At 43.7% G+C, this 11,023-nt stretch overlaps 1 protein-coding gene across 1 annotated transcript in view; it reads left to right on the plus strand.

Annotated features, from left to right (window-relative positions):
* RPRD2 (regulation of nuclear pre-mRNA domain containing 2) overlaps positions 1 to 7,058 on the plus strand; it is a 126,929-nt gene extending 119,871 nt beyond the window's left edge. Inside the window, exon 11 of the mRNA XM_011937954.1 lies at positions 1,075 to 7,058. Coding sequence (XP_011793344.1) covers positions 1,075 to 3,848 — 2,774 coding nt within the window. The 3' untranslated portion in view covers positions 3,849 to 7,058. The remainder of the gene's footprint in view (positions 1 to 1,074) is intronic.
* Positions 7,059 to 11,023: the final 3,965 nt, after the last annotated feature.

The following is an 11,023-nucleotide window of genomic DNA, read 5'->3' on the forward strand; positions in this document are numbered from 1 at the left end:
GGCAGGAGAATGGCGTGAACCTGGGAGGTGAAGCTTGCAGTGAGCCAAGATCACGCCACTGCACTCCAGCCTGGGTGACAGAGCAAGACTCTGTCTCAAAAAAAAAAAAAAAAAAAAGATTGAATTTATAGACCCTTCTGTTATCTTTTTGTCAAATATTTTTCTAAAAAATTTTCTACAGGAGCAGTTTGCTTTATTGAACTTCAGTCTTTACCTCGAAGAATTCTTTCTCAGTGCTTCTGAGACAGTTTTGACTGCCAGTGAACACAGTTGAATTTCATCATTGTCAGTCTGGACTAAATAATCCTTGGATTTTCCATGCTATAAAATGGGGATTGTGTGTTTTCTTGTGAAAGGACCAGTGTCCCTGGTGGTCTGTCTTTGTAAGTCTTTGTGGTGTATGTTTATTATAGATACATTTTACAACCAAAACTTGGATGGCTGAAAGCATTGTTTTCCAAAAAGTAACAACAGTCTACCAAGAGATGCTTCTTGAAAAAGGTGTTTCCTATTCAGATAAATTTCTGATATTTGCATTTGCCTGTCTCCCTCTTGAAAATAACAATGTATATTACTGCATTTGCCTGTCTCCCTCTTGAAAATAACAATGTATATTATTAGAGATAACTGTGGTTTGAAGGTTGGACAGGAAAGGTAGAACAGATCTGTTTGCATTTAGAGAAACATTTCCACAGATCAAACATTAAGAAATACTGGCTTAAAGTGTTGTTTGAAAAATAATTTTGCCTCCTTTCTTTTCCTGCTTTGCCTAACTTAAACTATGAATGATTCTGACATTAAAATCTCCCCTTCCTGTTGCCTTTTATTGTGCCACGTTGGGCTTATTTCTGGACTGTACTGGAAACATTTCAGTGATTTGCTCTTTATTGATAAATAGACCCAGTATTTTCTGTGACATTTAGCCATTGCTTGTTTGGTCTGGATTCCTTTTGGCCTTACACTTGTCTATCTGGTTCCCACCAAAATGAATGAGAATATCTGATTAGCCTACATTGTTTGCATTGCATGGTAGGGAGTTATTCTTTTTAACCCCTCTAATCTTTGTTTCTACAGGCCTGTCATCTTTACTTCAGAGTGTTACTGGGAACCCAGTTCCAGCCAGTGAAGCTGCCTCACAGAGCACTTCAGCCTCCCCTGCCAACACCACAGTCTCTACCATAAAGGGAAGAAATCTGCCCTCCAATGCCCAACCTTTTATTTCCAAAAGCTTCAACTATTCTCCTAACTCATCAACTTCTGAAGTCTCTTCAACCTCAGCCAGCAAGGCCTCAATTGGGCAAAGCCCAGGGCTCCCAAGCACTACTTTTAAACTACCGTCCAACTCTTTGGGGTTTACAGCTACCCACAGTACTAGCCCTGCTGCCCCACCTACTGAAGTTACCATGTGCCAATCTTCAGAGGTCTCCAAGCCAAAGCTGGAGTCAGAGTCCACCTCCCCAAGCCTGGAAATGAAGATCCACAACTTCTTAAAAGGTAATCCTGGTTTCAGTGGCTTAAACTTAAACATCCCAATCCTGAGCAGTTTGGGGTCCAGCGCCCCATCAGAGAGCCATCCCTCAGACTTCCAGCGTGGCCCTACTAGCACCTCAATCGACAACATTGATGGAACCCCTGTACGGGATGAACGGAGCGGGACACCCACCCAGGATGAGATGATGGACAAGCCCACATCCAGCAGTGTAGATACTATGTCCCTGCTTTCTAAGATCATTAGCCCTGGTTCCTCAACACCCAGCAGTACAAGATCACCACCCCCTGGGAGAGATGAAAGCTACCCCCGAGAGCTCTCCAATTCTGTATCTACATATCGACCCTTTGGTCTGGGCAGTGAATCTCCCTATAAGCAGCCTCCTGATGGAATGGAGAGACCATCTTCCCTGATGGACTCTTCACAGGAAAAGTTCTACCCAGATACTTCTTTTCAAGAAGATGAGGATTACAGAGATTTTGAGTATTCAGGGCCTCCACCCTCTGCCATGATGAACCTAGAGAAGAAACCAGCCAAATCTATCCTGAAATCAAGCAAGCTGTCTGATACCACCGAGTACCAGCCAATTCTGTCCAGTTATAGCCACAGAGCCCAAGAATTTGGGGTAAAGTCTGCCTTCCCTCCATCTGTAAGGGCCCTCCTGGATTCTAGTGAGAACTGTGACCGTCTCTCATCTTCCCCTGGGCTATTTGGTGCCTTCAGCGTAAGAGGGAATGAACCTGGGTCTGACCGGTCACCATCACCGAGTAAGAATGATTCATTTTTCACCCCTGACTCCAACCACAATAGCTTGTCTCAATCTACCACTGGGCATCTCAGTTTGCCACAGAAGCAGTACCCAGACTCTCCTCACCCAGTCCCACATCGTTCCCTTTTCTCTCCGCAGAACACCCTTGCCGCTCCCACGGGTCACCCACCCACATCAGGCGTGGAGAAAGTCCTGGCCTCCACCATTTCCACCACGTCGACGATTGAATTTAAGAATATGCTTAAAAACGCCTCACGTAAGCCCTCAGATGATAAGCATTTTGGCCAGGCCCCCAGCAAGGGCACTCCAAGTGATGGTGTCAGTCTCCCAAACCTCACCCAGCCCAGCTTGACCACCACTGATCAGCAGCAACAAGAAGAGCACTACCGCATAGAAACGCGCGTCTCCTCCTCCTGCTTAGACTTGCCTGATAGCACAGAAGAAAAGGGGGCCCCTATAGAAACCTTGGGTTATCACAATGCATCTAATAGGAGGATGTCAGGGGAGCCAATCCAGACCGTAGAGTCCATCCGAGTTCCTGGGAAGGGAAATAGAGGACACGGGCGTGAGGCTTCAAGGGTGGGTTGGTTTGATCTGAGCACATCAGGTAGCTCTTTTGACAATGGCCCTTCAAGTGCCTCTGAGTTGGCATCCCTTGGGGGTGGGGGCAGCGGAGGCCTCACTGGCTTTAAAACAGCACCATACAAGGAACGGGCACCCCAATTTCAGGAGAGTGTCGGCAGCTTTCGTTCCAACAGTTTCAACTCAACATTTGAGCATCATCTTCCCCCATCCCCCTTGGAACATGGGACACCCTTCCAGAGAGAGCCAGTGGGGCCATCATCTGCCCCACCTGTCCCTCCTAAGGATCATGGTGGTATCTTCTCTCGAGATGCACCCACTCATCTACCCTCTGTGGATCTTTCGAACCCCTTCACAAAGGAGGCAGCCCTGGCCCATGCTGCCCCACCCCCTCCTCCTGGAGAGCACAGTGGAATTCCTTTCCCTACCCCACCTCCTCCTCCCCCTCCTGGGGAACATAGCAGCAGTGGTGGGAGTGGTGTCCCCTTTTCTACTCCACCCCCTCCTCCACCCCCTGTTGACCACTCTGGAGTTGTACCCTTCCCAACCCCACCACTGGCAGAGCACGGAGTGGCAGGGGCTGTGGCAGTATTTCCCAAGGACCATAGTTCCCTCCTTCAAGGGACCCTGGCTGAGCATTTTGGGGTACTCCCAGGACCCAGGGACCACGGGGGCCCCACCCAACGGGACCTCAACGGCCCTGGCCTTAGCCGTGTACGAGAGAGTCTGACCCTACCCTCCCATTCTCTGGAACACCTGGGCCCACCCCATGGAGGAGGAGGTGGGGGAGGCAGCAACAGCAGCAGTGGGCCCCCCTTGGGTCCCTCACACAGAGACACCATCAGCCGGAGTGGCATGATCTTACGGAGTCCCCGGCCAGACTTTCGGCCTAGGGAACCTTTTCTCAGCAGAGACCCGTTTCACAGTTTAAAGAGACCCAGGCCACCTTTTGCTAGGGGCCCTCCGTTCTTTGCACCAAAACGCCCATTCTTCCCTCCCAGGTACTGATGGAAACCAAGGGAAAGGCATTTTGAACAGTCTAGAGAACATTGGAAGTAGGAGTTTGGTTTATTGTTGTTTTTATTTGTTTTCTCTTTCTCGATTTTTTTTTTATTATAACAAAGGGCCTCTCTTCCAAAGTAAGAAATCACATATGCTTATGTTTTACTATTCAATTCAATCCTCCCTCCCATTGCACTTATCTACCTTCCCCAAGTTGTTTGTATTAAAAAAGAAAAAAAAAAAAAGTAAACACAACCAAAGCCACTTCATTTGGCTGGGGGGTTGGGGAGTGGGGAGGAAACAATCTTTATTTTATCCCATCTATTGAAGAGTATTATTACATTTGAAATAAAACTTCCATCAGTACAGATAACCACATGTGCAATGTTGGGATGTTATTTTGGGCTTGGCTTATCGAGTAGTCAATGGAAGGATTCCTGTTCCCTCTCTTTGCAGCTTAGAATGTGCTGTAGCCAGCTCGGCTCCCTTCCCTGTGTATCTATGTCTGCTAACAGCCAAGAGATGTTGCAAGGGAGGAAATATGGGAGATCTTGAACCTGTCAAGTTTATTTGTTTTGTTTCTAAAGGCATGTTGAAGTTGAGTTCTTTATCCTTCTCCTAAAATCTTTTTTTAATCAGCCTCAAGGTTAAAATAAGGAGTGACTACAGTATACAAAATTAGGAAAGGAAGCATTAATGGTGTGATATGACCTGCCTGTTTTTTGTAAACAAGATAATAGGAAATGTTTTCAAGGTAGTTTCACATGTCTTGCACCAAGCTCATGCCTCTTGCTTTTCTTTTTTGACTTTCTTTATCTCCCTCAGTTTTTCTTCTGCTGTGGCCAGAAAGACAGTCACTAGAGTTGACTATTGATACAAAGGTGCAACAGAAATATTATCCCTGCATTTTTAAATATAAGAAGTAGACATTAATTTTACCACGGTGCCTCCCTAATGTAAGTGATTATTTATTGGTGGTTTTCAAAAAGGTTAACTATTAGAGAAATATTTGTCTTTATCTTCCTTTTCCCCTTGCTTCAGTTGTGTTATTTACCCCTATTCTTGATATTTTAAAGGAGGAGACTCAGTAGCATTTTCCTTTATATTATACACACGTGTCTATCCCATTTCAAGGCTCAAGTCTTACCCCCACCTCTTGCTCCCAATAGGAAATAAAGACCATTTCTGCCCTTAGTTGTTTTACATGCGAGATAAGTGCTTTCCTTCTCCCTGGACTGAAAGACTTGTTTGTATTTTTACATCTAGTACTTGGGAAATAGACAATCATCATACTTTGAGTGTTTATATCTTTAGGGACACTGAAAAGTAAATGTTGCTTTACTCCATTTTTTTTTTTTTATTTAGTATCTTACCCCAAGGCATACACACTGATAATCTCCAGTTAGATGAGTAAAACAGTATGTGCTTAGTTTTTCAGAGAATTCTAGCAAGTTTCATATTTTCTTCCAAGTTAGTATAGAACTAACTATAGGAAGTATGGGGTTGCTTTTTCCTCCAGTGGAATATTACAGATGGGGGAGGGTGGGCAATGTAATGACAGAAAATGATTCTCTCAGAATGAACTTACTTTTCAGAGAAAGAGCAGCATAAACCAGATGCACATCATGATTTGGGAGTTTTTGTGTAATTTATTCTATTTATTTGGGCTCGCCATGTGTTCTGGGGTTAGGATGCTGCAGGTCATTCATCTTCCTAATGCCTGTCTGGTCTTAAAGCCAGCTGTTCTTTCTTTCCTCGACCCTCTCTGCCCTGTAGCTGTCCCCACAAAAATGCATGATACCACGATCTTATGTGTAGGATGGGGTATGTAGTGTAGCAAAGAAGAGAAAGTATAGTTATATTGAGTCCTAAGACATTTGTTAGGGAAAAGCATAAGAGAAAATGGGGTGGGGGTGGGGAAATTATATTTTACTTTCAAAATTGAAATAGGGTTGTTTTTTTTTCCAGAAATTAAATGGGATGTTTTTCATTCTAGAATAAAAGAATGTGAATTCTCTCTGCTGCTCTTGTTTAAGCTAAAAGTAGTGTTTACTTGAAAAGGCTCTCTGACCATTTAATTCTATCAGAAAATGTGGGGATGTCAGGCAAGTGGCTTCCTGAACGTTGGGGCGGGATAATTGTCCTCAAAAGTATGATGGTTAATACATGAAAGAAAGACTTTGTTGTACAGTTTCAAAGATGAGCTTTTAAGGAGTTGGGTTTTTGTGGGGTACTTTTTTGTTTTTTAAGCCACAAAATCCTCAATATGTTTGTTTTAGGATGGAAGTGAGGATTTGTATGAGACTGTCAGCTCTTAATTTTAAGGAAATCTTAAAATTTACATTTACGTCAGTTAATGAAGATGACAATGTGTATATATGTGATATAGTGAAACAAAAAAGACAGTTCTGGTATTCATAACATGAAAGAAAGGGGTTTTATTCTTTCTGTGTCTGTGATTTAAAACTCTGTGACCATGCTCTGACTTTTGTATTTCAGCCTGAGTTCAAACAAATAAACAAGATATTTTTTAAAGAAAGCATAACATAGTGTGTCTTGGCAAGGACATGATTCATATGGCAGCAGAATGTGAGAAGTTGTAAGGTCCTTGGTACTCACTGTAAAATCACAGACAGAGAATTGGTAGGGGTTGTGAATACACTAGTACCACTTAAAGTTCAGTGATACAGTATCAGAAATAGGGTCCTTAAGTATTTTGAAAGAGTTTACTCTTCAGGCAGCTTAGATGAGAGCTCTCTCCCTGCTCCCCTCTACCCTCTCAAAAGTTGAGAGTAAACAGAATTTGGTTTGATTCTAGGGAGGGGAAAATGAGCAGAGAATAGGACTTTTACACTTTCCAATACCAGGAATAAAATGTTTGTGATATATATGGGGTACAGCAAACCTATCTAGATAATGTGAATACGATAAACTTCCTAATTGCAGGATATTCACTCTCAATCCTGAAGTTACCGGTTCCTGCCGAACTGAGCTTCAGCTGTTACTGTTTTGAAGCCGCTGTAAATTACTGCTTTCCCCAGATCCCCCACTATTTTTTTAAATGGGCGGGGGCGCCTGTTAAGATTTAAAATAGATATGTTGGATTGATATTCTCACGTGTTCAGTGTGAAAACAAAACAAGTACATGCTTTAGAAGCAACAACAATGAAATCCTTTTGAAATGTGTATTGATATCATTTAATAAAATAACTAGTTCGAAAGGTTTGACATTTTTCTTTGAGATGGGCTTGGACCAAGGGCCCCTGGCTTCCTGGTGAGTGCAAATAGGAGGGAACTTCTCAGGAGCTGAAACTGCTGCTTTGTGGAGTAGGCCTATGGTTGGAAAACCTAAGTTTTCTCCAGCAAAGACCCAACATGACTGTCCAGGGCCGAAGGTGAAACCAACTAGAGAATGCAGAAGGAAAAGCCTGGATATATCTCAGAAGATACGGTTGTATTGGCTTCTGGTCCAACGGTATGTGGGTGGGAGTAGTGGTGTGTGTGCCCACACATTTCTCAGGCACATACAGAGATACCACAGACCACCCACTTCGTGACCACTTGCACTTTACTCTCTTCCAGACATTCCTTTTTTAAAAAAATCTTTGTCCCCAATATTTTGTTTTCCACGTTAATAAAGTATGGCTTCCTTTGTTGTGTGGTTGACTTTTCCCCTCATGTTGATCTTTTCCAGATGTCCCCTTTGACTTCTGCACTTAACGTCACTGAAGGCAATCTGAGCCTCTAAGATCTTTATGGCCTTGTGGGTTTTCTGTTTGATCCTTTGTGTAATTGAATTTTGGAAAGGGACAATGGATGGGTTCTAGATGTTCAGGGAGTGGTTGGTGAAGTGGGATATACTGTATTAATTTTTTGTGCATGTCTTCAAAAGACTGCAACTGTGAGCCAAGAAGCATTTTTAAAGCAAGCATAGAATTGCGGGTTTAGGGTGGTAGTAGGGATCCTTCTGGCCAATTCTTTGCCCACATCTGTCCTTCTTACTGCATATTGGCAATCTGTTGTGCAGAAGCCACACTTAACCCTTCTGTATTACCCCATCCCTTGTTCATAACCCAGTGAGGCTGGGTTGGAATGCTGGCTTTAAGGGGTAAAGAGGAATAGTCACTGCATCTGGGTCACTGGCAGGGTAGAAGGCTCTAAATAGCAGCTTTGCTTACGTGAAGGTACGTGCATGTATCACCAGACACTTAACTAGCAGTGGCCTGGGAACACACCCAGCATGTAGGGTGTACGACTGTACTGGAATCTGGCTCACCCTTTTTTCCTTGTCTCTTGGGACCTTGACTTGCCCACCTGATTACCCCTAAAGAAGCAACAGCTTTGAGACTTCCTCATTAGGTTTTCTGGGCACGTTATTCATAATTTCCTCTGTCTACTTTTTTTTAATGTAAGCCAATCTTGTATAGCAGGGATGAGTTATGTATGTAGACATAGCAATGCAAACACCATCAGAGTGGGGTTTGGAGTATTGGGGTGTTTCTCATACTTGTTTATGAGTAACTGTATGGACAAGTCCGGTCAGCTGCTGTTCACAATTGCTGAGTAATAATTCATTGAGACTGCATAGGCAAGGCTATGAGAGGGTCATCGGTAAGAGAGATATCGGCCCTTAAGTAAACATCCTATTCTATCTTCCCCGTGTAGAAGGAAATAGAAGCACTCTAAAGCAAAGAAGCAAGTGCAGTGTAAAACAGTTATCAGTTACTTTTGACTAACTGCTGGGGAAAGAAAGGAGAAGCCTTTACTTAGTTACAAGTTTGAGGGGAAGAAGATAAGAAGGCCAACATCTATGTAGAAGTTGGTAATTGCAGTTACAGTCAACCCTCTTCGGTATCCATGAGGGATACCAGGTTCCAGGACCCCATGGATACCAAAATCCACAGATGCTCAAGTCCCATACATACAATGGCATAGTATTTATTTGCATATAACCTACCCACATCCTCCAGTAAATTTTAAATCATCTCTAGATTACTAATACCTAATACAATGTAAGTGCCACGTACATAGTTGTATACAGTATCGGTTTTGAAATTTGTGTTACTTTTTAATTATTTTTATTACCTTCCCCCCCCCCAATACTTTTGTTCTGTGGTTGGTTGAATCCACAGATGCAGAATCCCCAGACAGAGCCAACCATATATTTTCTTTTTTAAATTTTATGTTTTTCTATCCTTTGTTCACACCTAGGGAAGAATCAAAAATTGAGAATACAGATATGGGTGGAGGGGCTAGTGAGTTCCTCAATGCCAAGTGAGGAAACACAAATACAGGCTGGGCGTGCTGGCTCACGCTTGTAATCACAGCACTTAGGGAGCCTGAGGCGGGCAGATCACTTGAGATCAGGAGTTCGAGACCAACCTGGACAATATGACAAAGCTGTGTCTACTAAAAATACAAAAATTGGGGCTAGGTGCGGTGGCTCACGCTTGTAATCCCAGCACTTTGGGAGGCCGAGGCCGGTGGATCACAAGGTCAGGAGTTCAAGACCAGCCTGGCCAACATGGTGAAACCCCATCTCTACTAAAAATACAAAAATTAGCCGGGCGTGGTGGTGCATGCCTGTAATCCCAGCTACTCAGGAGGCTGAGGCAGAAGAATTGCTTAAACGTGGGAGGCGAAGGTTGCAGTGAGCCATGATCGCACCACTACATTCCAGCCTGGGTGACAGAGCAAAACTCTGTCTCCGGGGAGGGGGGCAGGAAATTAGCCAGGTGTGGTGGCATGCACCTGTGATCCCATCTACTTGGGAGGCTGAGGCAGGAGAATCACTTGAACCCGGGAAGCAGAGGTTGCAGTGAGCCAAGATCGTGCCACTGCATTCCAGCCTGGGCGACAGAGCGAGACTCCGTCTCAAAAGGAAAACACAAATGCAGGTTGCAGGTTTTTATGTTTGACTTGAGAGTTAGCTAAACCAGTCTACCCTGGACATGTTCAGGGTCATGGTAAATTGGATGTTCCAGCAATGTTCCTTCCTCATCCCCATTGTGCCCCCTTATTTTTGAGAATTACTCAAATCCTTTGCCACATGATTTGTGGGAGATGAGAGAAAAGGACTTGAAACTTGCTACATTTTTCTTGGGGTGTTTCAGTTGGAATGGGTAGAAAGGAGACGAACAGCATCCCTTTCCTCTGTTTCTCCGTCCTCCCTGGCTAACAGTCCTTTGCACCTACAAGAGACAACACTTAAAATAGTCATTGGCAAGGGCAAAAGGGATTAGGAAATGATTTGAAATCTTGATTACTTAGAAGTGGGCCTCAGTTGTATGCAGGTTGAGCATGCCAAATCCAAAGTCCAAAATCTGACACCAACATGACACTCAAAGGAAATGCTCATTGGAGGATTTCAGATTTTTAGATTAGGGATGCTCAACCAGTAAGTATAATGCAAATATTCCAAAATCTGAAAAGATTCAAAATCAGACACTTCTGGTCTCAAATATTTCAAATAAGGATACTCAACCTGTATTTCCTTCTACAGATGTTATCTAGGATCTTCTTTTAGAGTACTTTGTCCTTCCCTTTGTTTTTTACTTTAGCATGGAACCTAAATGGACACATCCCTACCTAGACTAGCTCCTGTGTTTGACAGATCTCCTCTTTTGCCCTGACCTGACAAATCAGTTGTGTAAGAGCTGGGGTGGGAGTGTCTGCTTGTTTTTCTACAGCCCCAAGAGATGTTCTGGGAAGGGAAATCTTAGTAGAGATTTTAGGTGAGCCCAAAGTTTTGTTTTCAAAGTCAAAGTTCAATTTATCCATGCTCCTGACAGAAAGCTTTCACCTCTTTACTCACTGAGCAAGCGTCGCTGAACATTCTTTCCCATTGTGGCTTTTTTTTCAATAGAGACAGGGTCATGCTATGTTGCCCAGGTTGGTCTCAAACTCCTGGGCTCAAGCAGTCCTCCTGCCTCAGCCTCCCAAAATCCTGGAATTACAGACATGAGGCACCGTTCCTGGCCACATTGTGGCATTTTATTTTATTGATTTTTTATTTTATTTTATTTTATTTTTTGAGACGGAGTACCACTCTTTTTTGCCCAGGCTGGAGTGCAATGGCGAAATCTCGGCTCACTGCAACCTCTGTCTCCCAGGTTCAAACAATTCTTCTGCCTCAGTCTCCCAAGTAGCTGGGATTATAGGCATGTGCCACCACGCCTGGC

Source organism: Colobus angolensis, unplaced genomic scaffold (genome assembly GCF_000951035.1).
Source record: "Colobus angolensis palliatus isolate OR3802 unplaced genomic scaffold, Cang.pa_1.0 Scaffold169, whole genome shotgun sequence".
Taxonomy (NCBI): Eukaryota; Metazoa; Chordata; class Mammalia; order Primates; family Cercopithecidae; genus Colobus; species Colobus angolensis.